At 34.2% G+C, this 25,668-nt stretch overlaps 1 protein-coding gene and 1 long non-coding RNA gene across 2 annotated transcripts in view; one reads left to right on the top strand and one right to left on the bottom strand.

The window, feature by feature from the left end:
- LOC118269799 (neuropeptide SIFamide receptor) overlaps positions 1 to 21,697 on the bottom strand; it is a 138,789-nt gene extending 117,092 nt beyond the window's left edge. Inside the window, exon 1 of the mRNA XM_035585114.2 lies at positions 20,891 to 21,697. Within this exon, the coding sequence (XP_035441007.1) occupies positions 20,891 to 21,434 (544 nt within the window). The 5' untranslated portion in view covers positions 21,435 to 21,697. The remainder of the gene's footprint in view (positions 1 to 20,890) is intronic.
- Positions 21,698 to 23,026: 1,329 nt separating this feature from the next.
- LOC126912813 (uncharacterized) lies at positions 23,027 to 24,799 on the top strand. Its single transcript, XR_007707459.1, has 3 exons — positions 23,027 to 23,516; positions 23,627 to 24,094; positions 24,451 to 24,799. It is a non-coding gene; the product is annotated as an uncharacterized LOC126912813 (long non-coding RNA).
- The last annotated feature ends 869 nt before the right edge of the window (positions 24,800 to 25,668 follow it).

Below are 25,668 nucleotides of genomic sequence, written 5' to 3' on the forward strand. Positions count from 1 at the left end.
TGAACTACTCGTATTTATTTATGACTGCTTCGTTGGTCGGTCGAATGATCGCAAGCGCGACTGTCCGGCAGGTTTGATTCCTGGGTCGGGCAAAATATTATCGCGCTCAGTGTATGGCAATAGGCTCATTCCCTATTACATGGGACTTATAACATAAATGGTGAAAAGTGGGTGTACATTGCTCAGTGACATTACATGTGTGTATACTTCTGCCTAACCTACATATCGATAAATGCATAAACCATTTTTGTTGAATGTCTATTTCATTAGTAGTAAAGATATTGATACCGTTTCATATTTTTGTTAATAATATAAGTTTTCTTCTAAAATTCTTATGTACTTTTTAGACATATTTTGTGAAACACTGCATTTAAATCGATGTGATCAACCGCCAAAGTGTCAAGTACACGTCTACGCATAAATTCTAATTATAAATATGCCTCAATAAATATTTATGTAAACTCTCCCCATTCATAAATAAACAAATTTATTATTCTGTCAATGTGACAACGTTTGTCACTTATCAAAATATAAAAGAGATAACACAATAATATAGAGAAAATCGAAGCATTAAAGTGAATTCAATAAATATTATAGTCTTAAGTGGTATTTAAATGTTCATAGTAAAAGCACTTAAATTTTAAGAATTAGATCTAGGCTAACTTCACCGAGAGTTGGCAGTGCTCGGTATGAAATTAGTTCAAACTAATGTTCGGTCTAGGCTTTAAACTACATTACTTGAAGTTTTCTCAGACAAATATTTGATCTTTATTGTTTGGGTCTTATATATAAGTTGATGAGACGTCTATGTAGTAGATGGTGAATGGGAAACACGTGCATTCATTGGTTTGGTGGTCACGTGAAGTAAATCATAAAGTTGTGAGTAGTTTATGAAGTGTGTGAAGGCCGATAAGTCACGTGATTTATAGGATCAGTACATTAATTTTCATTAATGGTTGTAACAGCCGTACTCAATAGTTACTTACCCAACCGTTACCAATTGTTTTCGGAACAAAATCGTTACTAAAGAACTGTTCAAATAATTATTAAATGTCTCTGAGTATGGCAGTAAGACTTCTAACTACAACTGTATTTATTGAATCAGATAATCATGCACTGAAGGCGAAACAAACCTACTAGCTCTTTAAGTAAACCTAATAGCAATCCTACGTATATTATAAATGCGAATGTTTGTATTTTAATTTATTTGTTGGTTTGTTACTCATTCACCTCAAAACGGCTGAAGGGATCGAGATGAAATTGGAACAGGGGTACTTTCTAGTTTAGAATAACATATACGCCTTTTTACATCACAGGAACGCAGAAGCTAGTTAATTATGAACATCTAACTTTCAAAATTAAATATAACGTGAAAACCTTGAAACAAAATAAAAAAACGATTCGCTTCGCGCATCTCTAACTTTATCTTTTACGAAACATAGTTTTAATTTAATTTAAACTTTAACATTGCTGTTTTTAATTAAAATTTTAGAAATACAAGAATTGAGATGTTGACTGCCTAGTCGGTAGTGCCGGGCCCGGCTCGAAAAGCAGGAGTAGGAACGGGATGGTTTTTAGTCAGTAAGAGTCTGACACTCCCTCTCGCCTCGCCCAAGGTGGGAGAAGTCATTGGATAATTATTTCTTAAAAAAAAATACAATCCCCCTTAAAAAAGAGATAGGTAAAAGAATTAGCACTATACGTTTTTGTAGTTACAACATAATGATAGATTTACATTTTAAGTTTACTTTTCGAAATCCACAAACAATAACCATTCCAATTTTCACCCATACGATAGGAAATCCTCTTATCATATCCATAATTCAATCTCCAATAATCAAGGCTATCGTTGCAGACTGCACCTGGCGTCCGAACTGACATGATGTCACGTCAGATATGACATTCAATTAGCTCCAGTCTGCCATCTTGCAATCTCAGCTCCAATCGAACTGCCGTCACTCATGTAACAGTTGCCAACATGTACGACAAGGAAATTCATGTCTATTGATGGATACTCGGGTTCAATAATAGTAATTAATTGGTAGTTTAGTAAAGGGGGTGTTGGTTTATTCAATTTTAGGAGTGGCTCGTGACTGATACAATGACGTCAAAGTCAAATCATGTATTTATCAAACCATATAACTACTTAGGTACTTTTGAAACGTCAACAAACAAAGGATTAAATAATAGTCTATCAGTCTGTCCGCCAGTGAAGATAGGTGTTCGTTCCAAAGTGTAGCTGAACTAAATCTTAATAAAAATAAATTTTATACAAACTCATAAATAAGCTCAAATTGTTGAGTACTATTTCAGAATGTGCTAAATTAATCAAATCAAAATAATTTATTTAATTGAAACAATAAAGAATGTATTTAATTTAAACCTTTTCTCAAATAACAACCACAAATCACGTACGGTACCTATGTATGTGTAGTATATAAAATTTAACAGAACATACCTACATACATAATTTTCCATTTGTCCAATAAGTATTAACGATACCAATGAGAGAAATAATGTTCAATTACACAACATATAAATGTAACACGTGAAACCAATTAAAGCAAAACACAGACATCTTATTACGAAAACAAGAAGATTTAGGAGTCCCAATAAGGCCCAGGTCGATCCAGGTCAGATACGGACAACGCAAGCATAATGTTGCTCGAATACTAAAGAGGTCACATTTGGACCAACATTGTAATTTGTTTTAATCAAAGTTTTATAAGAAAAATACATTAACATGTCAATCTGTTAAAGACAACATTATAATCAAGATATATGTTTTCTTATAACTTTCGTGAGACATACTAAATTAATTAAGAAGAAACACACGATACGGCGATTGTCGCGGAATGCTGCTAATGAAGCCTCTAGCATCGCTTGAAACTAGTCGAATTCTCGCCAAACAGTTACGTGAGTTAAAGCCGATAACATAATAATTAAGATATAATTATGTTAAAATATTCTAAATAAGTTTTACAACTTTGATTAAGTCACGCTACATAATACTTATAATATCATCATCATCACCCATAGCTATGACAATCATCTACTAAAATGTGTCTCTCCCCTAGATATGAGAATTAAACATAATCACTATCTTTCTCTAATAACTATCGTGAGAACAGTGGTTAACTCATTTAAATATACTGAGAAAAGCTTTACTAGCCTGTCCAGTAGGTTGCGCGACGTCGCCGCGTCCGCTTACGCTGCTTATGAAGAAGAAGAAGTTCTCAATATATTTTCTTTTTTAAAAAAGATTTTGATTGGATTAAAAGTTTTTTTACCTTACTTGCTTAGTACGCCATTTGTATTGCAAGTATTTTTAATCACCATGCTTAGCAAGCAAGTTGGAGCTCAAATTTAAAAAAAGGTTTAAGTGACTGGAAAGAAAATGGGACAAATTTAAAAATTGATATTTATATTTACAAGTCTTAATCAAAACAAAATATCGTGTCTGAATTTATGTATTTGATCCTAGATAAATAACATAATAGTTGGATTGACAGCCAGACTAACTGGGCCCAATTCATTGAATCTCTCATTGGAGAGTACTGAGAATTTCAAGTACTTGTAACATAACAAGTATTTATCTCGTAATCTTACATAACTAGGTTCGAAGTAAATGATGCATTTAATGTTAGGACAAGCTTGAAGTGTCTCTTGACAGTTTATCTGTCGAGACGACAGACGGACTTTAGCACAATTAATTTGAAAAAGTAAAAGAAAAATAATGTATTAGACTATTTTCTTTCATTAGCTAGGTTAGTAGTTGCGAGGGCTTTTAATAAGACCGTGTGTCAATCTTTGATGACAGTAGAATACTTTGTAGAAATATGTAGAGTAGTATTGTCTCGCCTTTAATCCTCTGAGAGGTAGGCTCATTGGGGCACTTAATGTCACTGTACAATACAATGAACACTCACTTTTCACAAACATTTTAAAGTTTTATAATGATAAATACCATCGCACAACCTAGTCGTCATATATACAGTTAGAAAATAATGTTATACATACAGACGGTGTAGCAAATTAAGGAAAACTTTGAACGCAATCTAAACATATTTCGATAATCTTTATAAAAGCATATTTGTGTAACCATTCGCACCCATTACAGAACTAAGTTACGGTGCTAACTCAGCAACAATATACTAAAAATACATCCATATTTCATACCTAACGTTCTTTTATACGACAACAATACTGTTTTTCTACAGAATGACGGTATCTAAGACACTGGGACGGCAAACGTCAAAAAATTAAGGTCGACAATGACATTCGTCTTCCTTTGAGCACCCTTTATAAAATCCTACGGTTATAATGACAGGGTCTCGTAACAATGTCTTTGGAAAGAACAAAACAAGGAAAAGCCTGAGTAATTTAAAAATATCGTTGTTTTTTTCTAGAAAATTATTTTCCATAATTTCTAGAGAGAATATAACTAATGTTGTGTTAGATATTATTTATATTAACTGTTGAATTGTATCCGTTATAACATAATGTTACTAATGTAACTATAATAAGAAAAAAATAACTATCACGATCAATAATAACAATTTATTGACCAATAACGAAAACCACGCCCTTTCGAAATAGTTTACATCTTAATACATTTTTTCAAAGGTGGAAAGTCATCCAATGATTTTTGCCTTGCCTGCCTTGCACGAGGCGAGAAGGATTTTCAGACTCTTACTAACTACACCCCATTTCTAAACTCCTACTCTTTAAGCCGGAGCCCCGGTAAACCCGCTAGGCAGGCTTACTAAAAACCACCCAGGCTAGGCAGCTCCAGGTTACTGATACGTATACGATTGCATTCGAGTACATTACTCAACATGTCATCAATATTTCAATACAACACAAAATAAAAATAAAATGTCTAATGTCCCCTTCACCTATATCATGACAATTTCATATTATTATTATATTATTTGCCAATTTCTTATATCACTTGACTCCATTCCTTTGGTGTAGATTTTTCCAAAGATTTATTACCTTACATTCTGAATCGTGACTCTCTTGCACTTTCTTGGCTTAAACATTTATCTTCGTAATGCTTTTTACGTTATTTTTTATTTATATAAAAATGATTCTCTATTGGACAAATAATACAGTTAAGAGTAATGTTTGAAACGTGAGGGAATCTAAGGTCAAATTCAAGGTGAAACACATATTTTTGGGAACTGATCAGAGGCCTCTTCTTGCACGGAGAAGGTTAGAAAATTAATCACCACGCTTACTCAATGCGGGTTGGCGATTTCAAACTTATAATTAGAAATTATAAGCCTATGTTTCCTGACGATGTTTTCCTTCGCCGTTAGTCAGTTGTATCTAAATAATCTTGCCGTTTTGGTAGGTCTCAAACCCGCACTCTCATGCATGAGTGGCAAATGTCTTTTTTTTTTGAAGGGGGAAAATCATCCAATGTTTTCTCTCGTCTTGAGCGAGGCGAGAGGGAGTGTCAGACTCTTACTGACTAAAAACCACCCCGTTGCTACTCCTGCTTTTCCAGTCGAAGCCCCGGTAAACCGAAGGTAGTCCGCAGCTCCGCGGTGGCAGATGTCTTAAACCTCTGGGCGACCACGATTAATTCCTTATCACAAGTTACTTAATACTACAAAATAATGAAACCCATCCATCATGACATTACAAATGAATACAAACTAGGATCATTATGTCACCACTACCCTACTCAGTTCTCAATGCACACACATTAAAATCGGTACCGAAGACACACCCCATTGGCTGTCGTGTGACGCAATGCCATACTTGACCTGTCACTTGGCGGTCATTGGTGCAAACTGTTCAGTATTTGTGATATTTTTATTATTATTTGCTGTTATAGTTAAACGTAATACTGGGCTATGTTTGATGAACCAATAGTTATTTATATTTGTTTAAAGCAAACATTATTAAATTATTTATGTTTAACGGCTTATTCGCGTAACTGTTTGACGATGTAACTGGACTAATTTCAAGTCATGTTAGGAGCTCATGTTCATGTCAACGTTAAATTATACTCAAATTAAGCAGTTACACCTATCTAATCTGGAGCTTACCGTGAACTATCTAGCGAGCTTACCGTGGCTCCGGCTCAAAAAGCAGGAGAAGGAACGGGGTGGTTTTTAGTCAGTAAGAGTCTGACACTCCCTCTCACCTCGCCCAAGGCGAGAGAAGTCATTGGATGATTTTCCCGCCTCAAAAAAAAAATACACCTAATCTATTGTGTACCTATGTCTAAATAACTACTAATATTTTTTTCTTGTTTATTTTCATCCATATATCCAAAACATTATTGTCCAAATAACCTTTTAAACAATTTGTAGCCAATAATAAAACTAGCCGTCCAAATACTCTAGCTAAAGGTTTTTAAAAATAATATTTCCAGGCATTTTATGTCCGTCACTATTTCGGGACAAAGGTACACATCGCGTTGAATAAGGTGTGAGAGTTTTTCCCAGATTTCGTAGAATTGAGCAAATGTTTTTGCCCTGCCAGTACCACTTGTCCGGTGAAGGGCCAACATGTTCGACATTTTTATTGGTACTACGTTGTTTTTGTTGTTTTCTTGTACGTTTGCAAAAAAACGTGTGTATGTGAGTAGTAAATTCGGTAATAACTTGTTACTTCTGTAGGAGTGTGATATGTTCGCAATAATTCTTGGAAAACTTTGCTACATGCCAGATAATTTATTACTTCCAAAATATTTACATTTCACTGTCTAATCTAATCTAATTCTTATGACATACAATGCTACGTGTAAAATGCCATAAACAAGATGAGAAACCTCAGCTACTTAGTATTGGCACTTTCTTTGCTCCAGTAATTTTCTCAAAACACTTGATGGTCGGTAAAAACAAGAGGTAGAAGTGAAAAGGGCACTAGTATTAAATATTTATAAGGACCTAGGTGTTAGTATTATGTCGTCTAGACTTCACGGAATGCCTGGACTTCAGTTTTAATAAAACGTTTGACTGCAGTTCAAAATTTAATGTCGGGTTATAATGGTATGAGATGGCTTGCAGGAATTCATTTCGACACTTTGTGATGTTTTAGCAAAAGGAATAATATTATTATGATAGCGAATGTTCTTAACGTCTTTGGCTTTTATAAATCTGCTTTTGTAGTAAGTAATACTTTAAGTGCTCAAGAATTGGCATGCTCGACCGGAGTGATACCACGGACTCACAGAAAACCAACGTGAAACAACGCTTATGCTGTGTTTCGTTGCGTGAGTGAGGTTACCGGAGGCTCCTAACAACCCCCAAAAGGCCAGGTTAACGCCTCTAGTGTTTCGGGTGTCCATGAGTGGCAGCAATTGCTTACAATCCGTCTGTTCGTCTACCAGCTTATACTATAAAACATACTTAAAATTTTCTTCAGTTCCTTATTGCAGAATAAAATATTGTTTTTGATATAGCTTTTTTTATCTATACATATAATAAAATCGTAGAAAAGTGCTGTCTGTACATTGAAAATAAAAATAAAAAAAATAGCAGGGGTTATTGTTATGTCGATGTCGAACCCAAAAATGTAATTAACTTTTTTTTTGTCTGTTTGTCTGTTTGTCTGTTTGTCTGTTCGTCTGTGCGCGCTAATCTCAGAAACGGCTGATCCGAGTTGGATGCGGTTTTCACGAATATATTGTGGGATGCTTAAATTTACATTTAGAGTTTGTTTCATGTCAATCGGTTCATAAATAAAAAAGTTATGTCAAATTAAAGAATCACGTCGAACATTCTATGCTTATACCATTAATCTCCGCAACTATTTGACGGATTTGGTTGAAATTTGGTACAGATATAGTTTAGAACCTTAGAAAGGACATAGATATATTTTTATTTCAAAAATCAAAAAATAAAAATAAGAAATAAATTATTTATAAATAATTCTATGTCGATCGTTACACGACTTCGGTTCATGTTATTGTTTTAATTCATCGAAAAAAAGTAAATAAATAGTAAAAAGGTATGAAAAAAATAATATCAATATAATAAAACATTTAGTACAAAGAAAATGCTCTAACGGAGTATAGATAATTCTATCCCATCAAAAACATCCTGTAAAAAACCCAAGTCTCGCAGCTCAGTCTTTCTACCGTCAAAAGTTGTGAGATCCATGTAATACCAAGTCGGTTAATCTATTTAGTGTCTACTTGAAGGACCTTCTGTCTTAAGTTATTACATAAGTTATTATCATGCCAATATTAAAAATATTTAACGTTTTAAACAAATAGATCGACTTGGACATCGCTTGATTTGATTATTAGTATGTATCACACTACACAGCACGACGGGCCAGCGACCAACAGGAACGAGAGTTTCACTCGCGTGAGGCGCGAGAGACTAAAGAATCTAATATAATATTGTAATATTCATTTTGTTTTCATGCGATGTCCATGGGATTACAAAGTTATTGATGCAGTTGGTGTATGTATTTGGAAAACTGGACCGAAATTACAAAATATTTAAGTTTTCCCATGATTAAGACACTAAACTCTATATGTATTCCAAATATGAAGCTTCTAAGTCTGCTAGAAGTGCCTTGGACTTTTGATGATCGGTGAGTGACAAAATTTAGAAACTTTAACAAGTTGTCATTCTTAAACTACTGGTTCAAATTGACTGAAATTTTAAATATTCCGTGTTTATACAATGCCGGATTAGTTACTGAAGATTCAGGTTTCTTGCTTTATCCACAACCGAATTATAGGGGGTCGAAAAAGGCCCGAATTGCTTCGAGAAAAGGATGGTACGGCCGTGCCGCTTTTTTTTGCTCGACTTGGCGGGGGCACTGCCGTGCCCCCAGATGTCGATCGTTACACGACTTCGGTTCATGTTATTGTTTTAATTCATCGAAAAAAAGTAAATAAATAGTAAAAAGGTATGAAAAAAATAATATCAATATAATTAAACTTTTAGTACAAAGAAAATGCCCGAACGGAGTATAAATAAATAATCCAAGTTGTCTTTATCCTCGATAGATGGCGTTGGGATCGAAATAGATCGCGCTATGGTTTCGTTACATTCATTTGGTTGGGTATCGGCCGAGCGCTTCGGTACTATCGTAGAAAAAGTGTATTATCAGTCGTATGATTATTTGTCTGTAGTGGTCCTGCTGTTTCGTATATTCTAAATTGGTTTCGTTGTATTTGTCAATTAATTAGTTTATTTGTTGGGTTTTCCTGGTTTTTTGGTTAAACTATTTAACGTAGGTTTAGTTTGATATCGATTATTAGTAGTTACTGTAGTTAGTTTTTTTAATAAAATTGTAAGTCTAATTTATAAATTAATTAGATTAGATTTAAGTCGTTTCTTTTAAATTATTTAGTTTAAGCTTAGTTATTATAGCATAGAGGATAGGTTGTAATATAGTTTCTTTTTTAATTGTTATAAATTCGTAATTCGTAGCTTTCTTTAGTTTTAAGTTAGTTTAAGTCCGTTTTTAAACTATTTTTTCAATGCCCTAAGTGAGTATACATCTATTAAATTCAAACGCAGAGCTCATTATGTTGATTTTTGAAGAGTTCCCTGGAATATCTTCCACATCTCATTTTTGAAGAGATCCCGCGAGATCGGGAACTATGTGGTTAAAACCAAAAATTTGCCGGAAGTCACTATTCCACGCGAACGAAGTCGAGGGCAAAAGCTAGTTCTTTATAACTTTGACAGTCAATACTGACTCAACACAACATTACTCTCTCGGCTTACAGACGAGCCTACTGCATAAAACATGAGCTGTATCTAGTCGTATGACAACATCCAATAGAATTCAGCGTTCCATTCAAAATACACAACTGTTATTGTAAACAAGTACTTAGAAACAAAATCAATAACATTACCTGAACTGACTGTAAATTAAAAATTTTGCAAAAGAAGAGATATTTATTAAATTAATTATCATGCTTTTTCTATCCCCAAATCAGAAATCAGTTACCATTTAAATAATTTAACAATGTGTACAAAGGTAGACATGCTATTTATTTGAAGAAAATAGTTTAGTTGAAAATTAAAGTAAGTTAGTTGTTGTAAATTAATTTTAATTTTTCCTTCAATATAACAACAAAATAATTAAACATAATCTGCCTATCTGGTTTCCACAAAGCAGTTATCGACAGAAAACAAGATAAAATTCCTAAGAACGAATAACTACAAACAAATTAGCATAAGGCGTAGGCTTCGAACATTTTATACAAGAAAATACAAGGCACTACTTCTCTGAACTAGTGGCATAACAAAAAATAAAAACAATTTTCTGAAAAACAAATCACACGAGTGGGATTCTGACTTCTAGTCGCTGTGTTGATTGCTTTTTGAAAAGTAAGTTATACAAAACATAATAAATCCTACTATTATTATACGAAAGTTTGTATGTATGTATGTATTATTTGTTTGTTACTCCTTCACGTCCACACGGCTGAAGGGATCGAGATGGCATTTTGAATAGGTGTAGATTATGATCAGGAATAACACATAGACTATTTTTTATCCCCCGGGAATACGGGCAAAGCCGCAGGCAGAAACTAGTGTACATTAAAAGATTGTAATATATTAAGTATTTCACACAAGTTGTTCTACAAAGAGAAACATAGTCCCGGCTTCAAAGCGACCAACACCACATATTTGCTATCGACCTGCATCGGCTACGTAAGCCTTTGATCAAAGGATAAATCTATGCACTTTCGTATCACACACACACACACACACACATGGAACTACTTCGATAGTTATTTTCTTAGTAAATATATTTATTTTCATTACCATGGCTCGTGTCGTGTTCAACAAAAATAGATGGAATATTATCATTCCGGAGATACACGATTCGATATTGTATTTCTTTCTTCAACAACAATATAATGGTATAGATATACCTACGTAGGATGATTCCTATGAATGTATCTTATCATATATCTAGAGTTACTTTTATTTTTCCCTAGTTTATGGGCCAGGAATAAACCTCTCTCTACTCTGAAACAGATTTAGATAGATTTGTGAAAAACGAAATCAAATCTAAATGGTTTCGCTTGGCTATAAATATTTCGCGAATCAATAAAACAATGTGTGAACATTACAAAACGGTAAAACTACTCAGACAGACACCTTTCAATCCAGACTCATCTCCCAAAGGTCACGTGTAGGCTGAGAGGAGAACCAACAGCTCCAGTTATTTACATTGTTTTGTTTTAATTTCGTTTCAACTAAACATTTCGTAATGAAAATAGCCCTACAGCCATTCGTCTACTTGACTGACTTTTTACTAATTGAAAAATTAGTTCAACTGATTTTATAGGTTTTTGGGAGGCAATGTGTAATAAAGTTTTATTACCTTTTTTGCTATCAATATTTTATAGCAACTTCAGGTAAAAAAAGAAGTTGATTGCAAACCTATTCAACACTATAATTATCTACATGTGAAAGCGTTAACTTGAAGTTATTCTTTTAATACCCGCTCGAGTATAACATTTTCGGGTCTATACCCGAATATGATACCCGATACCCGATTGATACCCGATTTATTCACCCGATGATGATACCCGATTTATTTACCTATGTAAATAAAATTACGATGTAAATAATGTGTCCATATTTACGTAAATGTTATAAAAATTGATGATAGTGTCGTGATCATTTAAACGTTGGAAAAATCTATAAATGTTTCAATTAATTCTAGTTTTATGTCACAAAGGTGAATCGTCTATTAACCCTTTTTACCTCCAAGTCAAACCATAATAAAACGAGATAGTTACAGTAACCTAATCCCATATAATTGACTCGTTAATATTACATTACTAATTGATTTAGACAAGAAAACAACTAAACTTAAATCGTAAAAACAATTGATATATAATTACGTTTTCCACCTGAGATATGCTTTGTTACATTGCTGTGGATGAGGTTGTACTGGTGGAAATGGACTTAGCTAAGCTATGTTTTTTACAAATGAAAAGAAGCGTGTAATGGATGTGTGTTATGGATAGCTTCCCTACTTTCGATACATCGCATACTCAAGCTGCGCATCTTTATCGCACAGCTACATACCACATCGCTGGTGGAAAAGCACCGTTAATCAAACCTCACGCCTCAAAAGAGAAAATGTTCATCATCCTACACACTTTGTCCATTTCTCCTATCTCCTATATTTCACAGATAAAACAAAATGGATATAAAACCCTTTCATTTTACAATAGAAACAGCCTAAAGTAAATGACACAGATATTTAATAATAACTTTATTCTAGAATGGATAATGGATATAGATTTTTCTATTTAAGTTGGTTTAAAGCCACGTCATGATTATAGATCAAGGCTCATCTCGCTGGGATTTAAAATATGATCGGAATCTTTATAGAAATATTCACGTTTTAAACAAAAGTGTCAATCATGTGAAAAGGTTGCTTATGCGTGCTCCATCATAGGCCGCATCATCACTTACCATCAGGCGAGATAGCGGCTAAACGTCGACCAATCAAATTTAAAAATAAAAATAATAAAAAATGTTCAAATGCATTGAATACAATTTTCTTTATAATCTATCAGTACATAGCAACAAGAATATACTCTATATTATTCCACAACCACATATTATTCTTTAATCAGATTATCCGCTTACAGAACTCATCTTCTACTTATCCAAATTCCAAAGCTCCTTAAGGTTGGCGCAATATGTTTAGAGACTGATCACAAAATCTCTGATCGATTTTTGTCAAAAACTCTCATTTCAAAAATCGATCTTATTCCAAAGAATTAAATCAATCGTAACTCGCAATATTTCATATTCTTCACACAATAATCTTCTTACCTGTCGAATATAGGCATAAAAAATAGGCAAAATAAATAAACAAACATCATATAGGAATGCCAACTCATCACGTTGGCAGTATAACTGCTCTCTTGAAATTCAAGCGCCGATACGTGAACAAACGAGGTACACTCGACTAGACAACTCTAAATACGTATAATTAAATTTAAAACGTTAATTGTGAAAGGGAAGTGTACAGGAGGTATAAAGAGATTCTATTGAGTCTGAATTTTCATCAAAGAAATTGTAATTAATTTAAGGTATGGTATAATTTTAGAGAACCAGGCATTGAACTCATTGTTTATGTTTAAAGGTTGTTGTAGCACTTTTAGTTAATGTAGATAGATAGATAAATAGTTCTCCTAAGTGTTTTAGTACAAAAATATCTATATTTCTTACTGTGTTATTTTAATTAATCGACTGCACGGTTGGTGCGGTGGCTGGGCAACTGGCTGCCGCGCAACGGGTAGCGGGTTCGATTCCCGCACGGAACAACTCTTTGTGTGATCCACAAATTGTTGTTTCGGGTCTGGGTGTGGAGTGTATGTGAACTTGTATGTTTGTAAACGCACCCACGACACAGGAGGAAATCCTAGTGTGGGGCAACGTTTTAAAAAAAAAAAAAAAAAAAAAGAGCTACGCAGGTACGTGGTGTCGTGTTCCGTGCGCGCTTCTGTAGACCTGCCGACTGCCTAGCGGGTTACCAGGGCTCCGGCTCGAAAAGCAGGAGTAGGAACGGGGTGGTTTTTAGTCAGTAAGATCCGTACTCCCTCTCGCCTCACCTAAGCCAGGAGAAGTCATTGGAAGATTTGGCCGCTTAAAATAAAAACCTCTTACAAGAGGAAGTTAGTGTAACTTATTTATTTGATTTTGAAATAATAATTGATAAAAATTATATAAAAGCTACTACTATAATACCGACTTTTATAAACAACATAAGTAGAAACAAAGACAGGTGTTTAAAATCCCCATTTTACAACATATCTAGGTCTATTTCAGCGCCAATTTACTCAAGACCTTAATAGATACAGATCGCTCGTACGTCACAGACAATTTGTTATCACATTACGAAGCGTTCAATATCACTGACAGCTGGGTTCCAAGAAATAGACTACAGTATAGAGCCTCCTCAAAGCATCAGCCGTGACAAGGTTTAAATTGAAACAATTATTTAGTGAATCGTTCCCAATATCTTTTGAAAAGAAACGCTATCGAGATTAAATGAATACTGTGTCACATTGAGACATGTCTGGGATTACATAGTTGCTTTGATACATAATTAGTAAAAAGTATATATATTTATATTCCTACAGTAAACCAACCAACCGTGCGGTTGGCGCAGAGACGAAGTGACTAGGAGTTTGAATGCTAAACTTTAAGTCTGAAATTCGATCTCGTTGCGAATCCCTTGTAAAATAGTTTCTTTTACTTCAAGAATAATGGTTTTGCTCACATTTTTGTAGTTTTTAATGGACTCGTTGTAAGATTTTCTTAATAAAGATTGGTACTAAACATTACACACTCGAAATCAAGCTTCAAATAAAAACTGCTTCTATAATTTTTCACCCCTACCACTGTTATCCGCGAGTGTACCAGCAAACGGCATAGTTGTTCGTTCCGAGCACTCATTCCAGTCGCGCTGAAAATTTCCGGCGCGCGCCACGCACACTGTGATCACATACGTTATGTCGGAACTAGTCTACTAGACGGTGCTTGTGATTACAGCCTTTTGAGCTCTAGATAACTGCTCTTACTTAGAAGTTTATGTAAGGATTTTTTTCTAAAAACTTAATAAATGTGTAAGGCAAAGTTTGTAAGCATATTACGCTAAACATACATTTCACTTGGCATACTTTAAAAAACATTACTCTTCTGTAAAACAAACTTAACGAAAAAATTAATGGTCCTATCTTTTTGTATAACAAAGTAAATTAATTTAGTTTCCAACCACGTTCTATGTATTTAAGAATTTCGGTTCGCTGTGATTTACACAAATCCTAACAGAGTAACAGACGTAAAACGAAAAAATCGTATTAAACCTAGTATAAGTAAATCAACAAATTCCGTTCACATTCTCTTCTGTGCATATTAATTTATTTTAAGCACTAATCAGGGAGAAGAAAAAAAAACAAAATAAAAATCAATACTTATTTCGGAGCCTCGTTTAGACGCACTCGACCACACCTTATTTTGTTCACATCAAAAGGGATCTTGGTGCTGTCAAAAGTTTAGCTCTTGCAACGAGACGTGAGATATAAACTGGCAATTTTACTGGAACGTCCGAATGTTACTGGCTGCTAATTGACGTAGTTAGCTCGTTGGGAAACTGAGTTTGAATTAATTGTGAACAAGAGTGTTAACCTTGGCCACTATAATTGTGTTATTTATTTAGACTACGGTGCAACTGTACGGGTGAACGGACATATTCGGATTAAGAGACTGTAGTTGTCTGTTTTCGTGTAAACATACAACTTTGATGGATTTAAATAAAATACACCTTGTTTGTTTGTTTGTTTAAGTACATGTTGTATCTTTTTTGTGCATTTTTAATGTCATTCGCATTTAATTTGCATTTTTTTTTTAATTTTTGAGGTTTTTTCTTAAGGATTTTACGTCTTGTTTAAGATTGCTTTAGCCATCGATCTATTTTTCTATATAGGCAGGTTTTTCATTAAATGTAGATTTTTGGTAGTGGAGTCGAGTACATATGTGAAAAAGTTATGTTAAGTATAATATCGTGCGTGACAAGTGTTGATCTTATTCAACTAAAGTTAAACCTTTCACGCTTTACTTAGAGGCTGAAAAAACATCGGCGTGAAACATTTTATATTTTCCTTTCATTTTAAAAACTAAATTCTGTTATAAATAATTTGCATTCACCGCAGGCTGCGCTTTTTTACGTTGTTTATTTACCAATCCTTTTACATTAAAGTTATTTAAATATTTTATCAGCAAACTGTTTTGACACTGATGAAGATGCAAGGCTTTTGACTCTTACTGAGGAGACGGCCTTGAGATTTTTTTATGGTAAAAGCCGGTAAACGAGCTTTTGGATGATCTGATGGTAAGCAATCGACGCCGCTCATGGACACCGTTACAAGTGCATTGGCAGCCTTTTGAGGGTTAGTAATTTAAGGGTTGTTAGGGAATCGGGGATTGGGTAGGGGAGTATTTGGCCTGCAGTAACCGCACTCAAACAACGCAAGCATTGTTTCACGTCGGTTTTCTGTGAGGCCGTGGTATCACTCTGGCCGAGCCGGCTCATTCGTACCGATACATTGCTTTTCCACATTTAGTTTTTGCGATACTATTGTATTTTTATAACCTTAGGAAATATAAGATTACAATGACCTTCCAAAGCAATTTATAATAAAACCGATATATCGAAACAACCCCCTGTAGTTATTTACAAAACAAAAACAATTTTTCATTTGTTCACAAGTTGTAGTTGTTCGAGCGTAGAATCAATAAAGAGAATAACTTCAAAAGTCCAGTGCAATCAAAATAATAACAGTAAAGTAAATAGAATCGAAGGGACAGACAAACAGACAGACATGCGACAATGGAGTTTGTTTGAGTTCCCATTACTTGAGACTTTGAGACGTGTTAAATGGACTGCGCTGTGTATTGTCCTTGACGGTGGTCGGGGATGTACGATGAGCAAAAAGAAGTGTTTTTATCCTTTAGTACCTTTGTAGATTCTGTTTGGGTGCTAGATTCAATTATGAATAGGAATGATGACAGGGGATGAAAATTAAAAATCCACTTAGTCCGTCAGTTAGGTAATGAAAAAATGTTAGACACGTATTTGTTTAATTTTATTCGTCATGTGTTGTACTTAAATAAAAAAACGAGCCATCTACCCTATTGCTTTACTATTGTTTTTTTTTTTTTATAGTTTAGTGATTGAAACTGTACCTGGTGTAAGTACTATATGTACCCATATAATCATAAGTACCGTACATATTTGCTGCCATCAATCCATAGGTAAATGGCAAAAAGCAACATTGAAATGTCGACTTGCTGTTAGTCGTCGGTTATGTCAGAAAAAGAGGTGTTAATTAGATAACCATTAGATGGATACAAACTTCAATCACCAAACCATGAAGCAACTATTTCTATCTCACAAACATCCACTTTGTTAACAGCTGTCGATTTGTTAAAAAATATCTTCTTAAAAGGTAGCATAGCCACATCTGTCTAGACGGGAAGTCGAACCTAGCTTGTAAAGGGACACTGTGCTCTGGCTATCGAGTGTCGGCTGTTACTCAAACAAGATAAGGTTTCATAAATACTTTCTGTTACATTTTCCGGACACATTAGGGCGGGTTCACTAATAATAATTTTAGCTGAAGTTCGACAGTTTTAAAAGTTATTGAGTTATACTTTAAAAGTCGTTATATTTAGTGGAGGCTTTTTGTAATGATTACTACTATAGGTTTTAATTTAATAATTTGAATTTCTATCGCTAACTGAAACACTAAAGGTTTGTTCACTTGACTGACTGACTGACATTTACTTGACAGATTATTGAAAACAAAATATCAAACTTTTTGTAAAGACAGCACCTAGCTTCACTGACGGACTATTTATTTATTTCTTTATTTATTAACGTTTCAAAAGTACCTAAGTATTTACGGTTTAATTGGAATAAATTATTTGACTTTTTTTACTTTTAGTACGGTACCATAAGTATGACAATTGGAATAAAACACCACATCCCACACGTAGTATAAAAGTATCTAAGTTGATAAATAAATAAGAATGTATTGAAAAGTATTCTACAATAATAATATGTGTAGGAAAAGTGAACTTGAATAAAATCTAATGTCAACTTCTTCAGCTGTTGCTTGCGATCGATACTTTAGCAATTTTAACATGATAACTTTATTGTTAGGTACTTAACTTGTATTTGATATGGAAATGTACTGCCAGTATTAGTTGAAGAAAAAAAGTTTCGATTTTGTAGTAGTGTGAAATAAATCAAAATAATGATTCGTGAAAAAAGGTGAGTAAAAAAATACGAATAGTCTTTTTTCAGGAATCGTTATTTTGATTCACACTAATCAAGTGTGAATCAGCATTTACTTTGATAGAGTCGTAAAACATTAACTTAGTTTTATTAAACCTGTTACTACTGCCAAAAATTGTAAATTATTTATGCTTGCCCATCCCAAAACTAGCCGTAGCAACCATAGCAACCACTATATGTAGTTTAAATTTATATTATATTATATTACTTATATTACTTCACCCGTTTAACTAGTATAGAATACTCAAGCCAAATACGCGGAAGTACCATCGATAAGCGGTTCAGTTTACGATCCACACATTTAAGTACATGATATAAAGCTCCCAGAATGTTCCACTTACCCTCTTTTCCTAAATACACCCATATAGTGATGTGCTATCAAAATTATAGACCGTATTTAAAATCTTAGTCAAAGTCAAAGTCAAAATTATTTATTTTAAATAGACCGGGAAGGCACTTTGAACGTCAAAGCAAATATTACAGTATAAAGAAAACAAAATGTCTGTCTGTCGGTCCTCTAGTGAAGCTATTTTAGACTTTTAAAGGAATAGGAGAAAAGACTTATAGGTTTTTATCCTTCAAAGCGAAATTAGTCAAAGCCAACGTTGCAAAAAGTCTTATTTTAATTATTAATCTCAATAATGCATAGCCGACCCGAGAACCAAAGCGCAACCAATGACCACGAGTTTAATGGTATTATTTCGTAGCTCAATGCGAATTGGAATCACATTCTCATTTTTATCATGACAGAAGAAAATCGTTTCTAAAAAACATAGAGCAAATTTAAAAAGATTCTTTAACCTATATAAAGACTTGTACCAAATTCTTTTATTATCTTATTAATTTTTAAAAGCTTTTAAGCTTTTAAAATTATTTTTATCGTACACACACAATTATTACAATTTCATAAGATCGTTTAATTCTATTTCAAAAAATATATATAAGACCAGGTTTCCTCACGATGTTTTCCTTCACCGTTAATCAGTGGTGCCTAAATATGCTTAGAATGTACCTATAATTCGGAACCCGCACTATCAAGCTTGAGAAGAGGGCATCTTAAACCTCCGGGCCACCACGACATGACAGATGATATTTTACTTCACGTAAAAATTTGAATACGATTTTCCACCTGACCTTTTCAGAAAATAAAAGGAACAATTTTTATATATAATTTACCTTACAAAAGGAAATCAGAACGGATTTTCCTTCATTATAAATTTTAATTACTATTTTAATCTCATTAAAAGTAATCCATAATTACATGCGCGTCAAATGTCAAAACGTCAGCATTTATTGCCCATCTTAAAATACAGTATCAACATCTGAGAGACAATATAAGCAAAACATTATCGAAAAATAATTCAACGTAAATGTTATAAAAATCTCCAGCCCGTTAATTATTAGATAATGAACCAAACGGACTAACAGCGACCCCTAGTGTTACACGTCGTAAACGTTTACAGCTGAAAGTTGACCTTTACAGGTGATTTCAGTAAGGTAAGCATATAAATTTTAATTATCAAGTATAGAACGGCTGAATTTTAGCTGTGTTGGATAATGTCAATCGAGTTAGATAGTGTAATTACTAATTAAATAAAATGTTATGAGATTGCTCAGTCAAAATCCAAGGTTCATTTCCCGTACAAAAAGTCGTAGAGGTATCTAGTATCTACCTAGAGTAGGCTGCCTAACTATACCTCAAGGAGCAATTAAACGTAATGTTACAGTATGTTAATATAGGCTTCCAAATACCGATTGTATCCTTCAAGCGATATCAATTTTAAACCAGGGAATACCACCCTTAATACCCTTATACTATAAAATAAATAACAAAAATGCATATTGAAATTTATGAATTTTTAAAATTTTTTGAACTTTAAATAAAAAATAAATCAAAGCAATTGTTTCTCGGCCCAGGAAACACATAGAAACTTCGCATTTAATTCAAACATACTGACTCTTTAACGTTCTGACCTAATATGACGACTGATCGAATGGTGACGTAAATTACCAACAATCACCATTGACCGAAACAATATCACTAAAAATAAGTCAATTTCAAATGGTCCCCGCGAACCAGAATCCGAATAAACGTAATGGAATAAACTGCGCAAATTAATGAACAAAAACAATTGTTTTCGTCATAAAACAAAATGGTATTATTGTCCTCTGTGAACAATAGCCGTTAAATACAAAGATTTCCCTGAAAAAAAATTGAAGAAAATCCTGTAAATCAATTAAAAAACCTCAAGGCGAGCCGCAGACTGTGTAGGTGTGTGGAGAACTTAGAACAATTTTGCGTCGTTTGAAAATATGCTGCGATTCTCTACTAGACGAGATAAGTTACCAAGCACCATACAGTTTAAAAGCCTTGCACAATTAACATAATACACACGAATATCTGTTAAAACTGCGTACTGATAAAATACGTACATTGTACGACGATAGATAATAAAATAAAGGATTAAAAATAAACGTTGGAGTGCTTCTACTTACCTTGCGATATACAAACGAAATTTTAATAATATGAACATTTTCCTTTCAGTAAAACAGCTGGCCGGCTGTAAAAAATACACAGGCAAAAATCTAGCTACCTAAAAACTTGTTTTTCGAAGTATAGGTGCGGCTAATTGAAAATGTTAGTCCGATAAAAATGTTGTATTACAAAATTTTTGTGTCACTTATAAATACCCGATCTCTGATTAAATTTACGATGATAAACGTGTATGTAACGTTTTTTTAATGTTACACAGACTGAACATAATAAATAAAGATCAATGTTGTTTTTCACGACAGGAACCCCATACAATTTATGTCCTAGAAAATACTAAATCGACTTAGCTGTCAGCTACACAATCCGGCCGTAGTTTATATTCATATCAAAAAAATACCTTCTCTGCTGAACGCTCGAAAACACGAATTGTATAGGCACAACACGTCGTAAAATACACAAATTTCGTCTTACATTAAATTTACTATGTCTATGTTATAGTCTTGAATTTTTGCCAAAATTGTTTGTCAAGTATAAAATTAAATAATATGGTAGTGAGGTACTTACGGACAAATATGTTGGACATCAGAGTGGCCGGCAAACAGAACACGATGACGAGGATATCAGCGACCGCCAGGTTCACGATGAAGAAGTTGGTAACAGTTCTCATCCGCGGCGAGCGGTACACCACGGCTATCACGAAACAGTTCCCGATAAGTCCCACGAGAAACACGAGCAAGTACGCGGCGCAGTACACTGCCGTCATCGCGCCCCCGTGCCGGTACATCACCTCGTCGGAGATCATCTCCAGGTCGGACCGGTTCAGCGTCACGTTCATCCGCAGCGGGTGGTGCCGGTCCAGGGCGCCGTCCATGTGCGTCGACAGCGGCTCCAGGTCCGGCAGCACGCTGTTGTCAGGCACGAACTTACTGTTCATCGCCTCCATGATGGAGTTGGACAGAATGTCCACCACGTTGTGCTTGTGGCTCTCCCTCATGTGCGAGTGGTTGTGGTGGCGCCAGTGGTGCCGCGGCTCCTGAGTGTGTGTCGAAAAATTATACGTAGCATCCTCACTCATGAAATCACTCGACGGAATCCTTAAAGGTGCCATTTTTCAATATGACATTTCCGCAAAATAATAACACTAAACTGTCAACAATTCGAAATTATTACTATAAAAAATAATAATCACACATCACTAAGTTAATTCTAATTTATTTATTATTCGTTTCACACATCAAAAGTCAGCAAAATAATATTTTTATTCACAGCACACGAAAACGTAAACTCTAATGTTCCATTAGAAAAGTATGAAAAGTTCCGGGGGTTTGGCGCGGCAAGTCGTAGCAGGTCTACGCGCGGTTGGTTTGGCGTTCGCGCGCCGTCTGCCCGTAGCAGCGCTACGAGCTACGAGCCGCGTAGGCCCGCGCGACGCATGTGCATTTTGAGGAACGCACAGACATAAGATATGCATTTCCGATACACTTTATTGCTATGGGAATAAGATAGAAAATGGTTTGGCGTGAATTTAAAAGGTAGAGAAATAGTTTGTTCATTTGAAAAGCTATCGAAAATGCAATAAAAGTAACAGAGTTAGCTTTTCCAATACATTTTAACTGTAGCGGAGTGAAATAAAACGTGAAAGTTAATCAATCTTCTATATATATAAAAATCAATTGCTATTCCTTTGTCTCGCTAAAACTCGAGAACGGCTGGACCGATTTGGCAAATTTTTGTCTTGAATTATTTGTAGAAGTCCAGGGAAGGTTTAAAAGGTGAGAAAATATCAAATAATTGACGGAAAAACCCTAAAAACTGCCCTTTCCTTTATCCCATACAAACGTTTTCTAACTAATACGTAGAGTCAATTTGAGCTTTATTGCTATTGGATAAAGTTCATTGTTGGATAAATGCTATTGGATACTAAAAAACAAATGCTATTGAATAAGTGTGCGTTGGTGACTTGGAGCACAGAATCCCTACTAATATTATAAATGCGAAAGTAACTCTGTCTGTCTGTAATTACGCTTTCAAGCCTAAACCAGTGAACGATTTTGATGGAATTTAGTACTGAGATAGAATAGACCTTGATACTTTTTATTGCAAAAAAATAGCGGAGAATGGGTAAAAATAAGGGATAAATGGTCATATGGAAATTCGTCATTTTTAAAGCTGTAACAGTGAAATTTTGTATTTAGACACTTAATGAGGAGCGAAAGAACATAGGCTACTTTTTAATAAAAAGGGTAGAAGGCGTAGTATGTTTGATAGAGGAGATTAATGTTTGCTTGAAAATTCGTCATTTTCGTTAATACGTTGCCTGTGCCTTCACTCGCGTTCGATTCTTATTTAAATACACATATACTTATTTAAATCGCCAATATCCCTACTACCATACTAATGTTATGAATGCGAAAGTAATCCTGTTTGTGTTGAGGTTACGCTTGCACGAATGATTTTTTTTTTTGGAATATAACAACGAAACAATGTATTTTTTTATTGATAGGCAATATATAGGAAATTAAAGGAAAATAATATAGATAACCTTGGCTACTTTTCATCATGATTATAAAATGATGAATCGGCGGTCGTGGTTTCTTTGGAATACATATCTTTAAAAATGCTAACAGTAACATATTCTCAAGTAATTCACATTTTAGATGACATACGGCAGCATTTTGACCACTAACACCACTACGCAGACAAAGTCGCGGGCAAAAGCTAGATTCGATAAATTTTCATTTGTACATGTCAAATATTTGTTGTTTCTAAATTCAAATTCTGTAAATAATGATTGACATTTATGCATAAACTATGAAAAGGGTGAATAAACAATTGTCTGTATTTTTTTAATCTATTGAAAATGTTGAAAAGTGCATTAAGCATTAATAGAAATTCCTCAAATATTAATTATGCGTGCGTTCAGAAATAATGACAAATTATCAACAGTTACGCGTGTGTTCAGAAATTTATTTTGTGTAAATTAAAGTTTCTATTCACGTTTTCGAACAAACGATGCTCTTTCAATATAGTCTATTGGTGTGAATGACATTGACATTCGTATTGCGCGTTTTTTAAAATATGCAAAATTAAATGTATATTTTTCAATATTTCTGAGAGATTATCTTAATATTTCTTCGAGTTTTAAAGACTAAGAAGATTTTTATTTGCTAATAAGTGTTTGTTAATCAAGGTAAGTTCACATCTTCATTATTGATTTTTAGTAACTTTTGGTGACTACACAATACTACAATTTGGTATACACGGTTATGCAGAAAATGTATGAGAGCTTTTTATTTTCAGTTGGAATTTCGTTTTTAACAATGCTACCAACCAGACGTACAAGCTTAGGCCGCAGAACTCGAAATACGGCAAGTCAAAGAAATACAAGAGCAAATCAAACTGATGAGCAACGCGAAGCGCGAAATGAACTTGAACTGAATCGATATCAAGATATAAATGTTGTGTTTAATCCCCACAAAGCTGCATTCAGTTATAATGTGGCAATTGATTACAGTTCAGAGCAAATTGTTGCTATTGGACTAATGAACATTGTGTGTCCACATTGGGATTAAAATTAAAAAATGAAGCCTCTGGATTATGTTGCGCCAGCGGCCAAGTCAAATTGACGCCATTGGTACCGCCACCAGAGCCACTACATTCATTGGTTCATTTTTTGACTCATATCCAGCAGTACAATAATTGCTTTCAAATGACATCATTTGGGGCAACAAAAGTTATACGAGACAATTTTTTGCCTACTTTTAGCAAGTAAGTATAATGGCAAACGTTTTTTTTTAGTTTTAAAACCATGTAGCTGGTGCAAAATATGTCGAGTCAGTGATGTGTTTATTTTGTAAACAATAAATCAAATACATAATAATAGTCTATAATCCGAAGACTTAATCAGCAACATTTATAACATGTTGTATTTTATAGTGGCATGAGCAAGATGTTCTTGGTAAAGCCTACTACCTAAAGCTCCCGTGGAAGGCTGTTTAATGTCGAGGTTAAAAGTAGTTTTAATTTGAAATGATGTAAAGTATTGTGGCAGTATTTTGCGAGCCACATGGTGGTACAATTTGCTATACAATTGCCTATTTATATACATATTTATATTCTTGCAGATTCAGGGATTCAAATATATCATCAAACAGGTTCCTTATTGCCAGTGCCTGTTGAAGACTATACATTTTTGCAAATATATTTTATGGACAATTCAGCAAGAGAAGTCGATCAGCGTTGCGCGCACCACAACTCAGTAAAGAGATCCATTGTGATGAACAACTTCAAACATTTTTCCTTCAACACAATGAATTAGTTGCATTAGACCGATGCATTAGACATTCACAAATGCATTAGACCGCATGCCATCAGATAATCACAAAATTGGCATCAGAGCCGATAAGGCGCCTGCAGGACAGTGAAATGATTGAATCCTATGAAATAAACACTATTATGAAAATATATTTTGTTTTTTTTTAAATTAGTAAAGTCCTTTTCAGGTAAAGTGAGATCAGGAAATTATGGATTCATTTTTATATGGAGGATATTTATAGATTCCAATTAAAATTGAATAGGGACTCATACATAACTCAGCTATACAAAATAAAGTAGAGCATCATTGCTACGCCAAAGCGGTACGAAGTTCGCTGGGTCAGCTAGTAAATAAATAAAACTTTCAATGTGAATATATTGTTGTGCTGTATTATTGTGTTACGGATTTTATAAGGAACGAGTACTTTTATCGTGACGCTTTTTTATTATATAGCTGAGTTATTATGTGCGGTAGATACTATTTCATGAACTCACGTACTAAGCTATGAACTACATTCCATTAATATTATTAGTTGTACAAATACGTCGGGCGGACATCAAACTCGTGACCCAGAACGTTAAAACCGATCATACAGGATTTATTGAACTAAAATATTTATGACCGGTTTCTCTAATCCCGGATTAAGTCCCGGGTCAATCAAAATAGTGTATTCTACGTCAAAGTAAGGACTTGTGACAATATTTTCTGACTTTTTGTGGGTTAAGCAAACTCTCAAGAGTATGAAGTAAAATAAAACAGTTAACTTTGAAAGATTAATCTCCTTATACGAATGATTGTATACCGTAGGTACATGAGTTCTAGTGATTTATTACCTGTTCGATGTTAACAAAATCCTTAATTAATTATTATGTTATCGACTTACTAGCAGCTGTAGCAGCACCACAATCGCCGCGTCATGTGTCGCGGAATGCTGCTCATGAATATGAGCCTCTAGCAAGGCCTGAATCTAGACGAGTTGTACGTGAGTAAGCCGATAACATAATTAATTTAGTATGACTTTAGTAAG

The sequence above is a fragment of the Spodoptera frugiperda genome, chromosome 30, assembly GCF_023101765.2.
Source record: "Spodoptera frugiperda isolate SF20-4 chromosome 30, AGI-APGP_CSIRO_Sfru_2.0, whole genome shotgun sequence".
NCBI lineage: Eukaryota > Metazoa > Arthropoda > Insecta > Lepidoptera > Noctuidae > Spodoptera > Spodoptera frugiperda.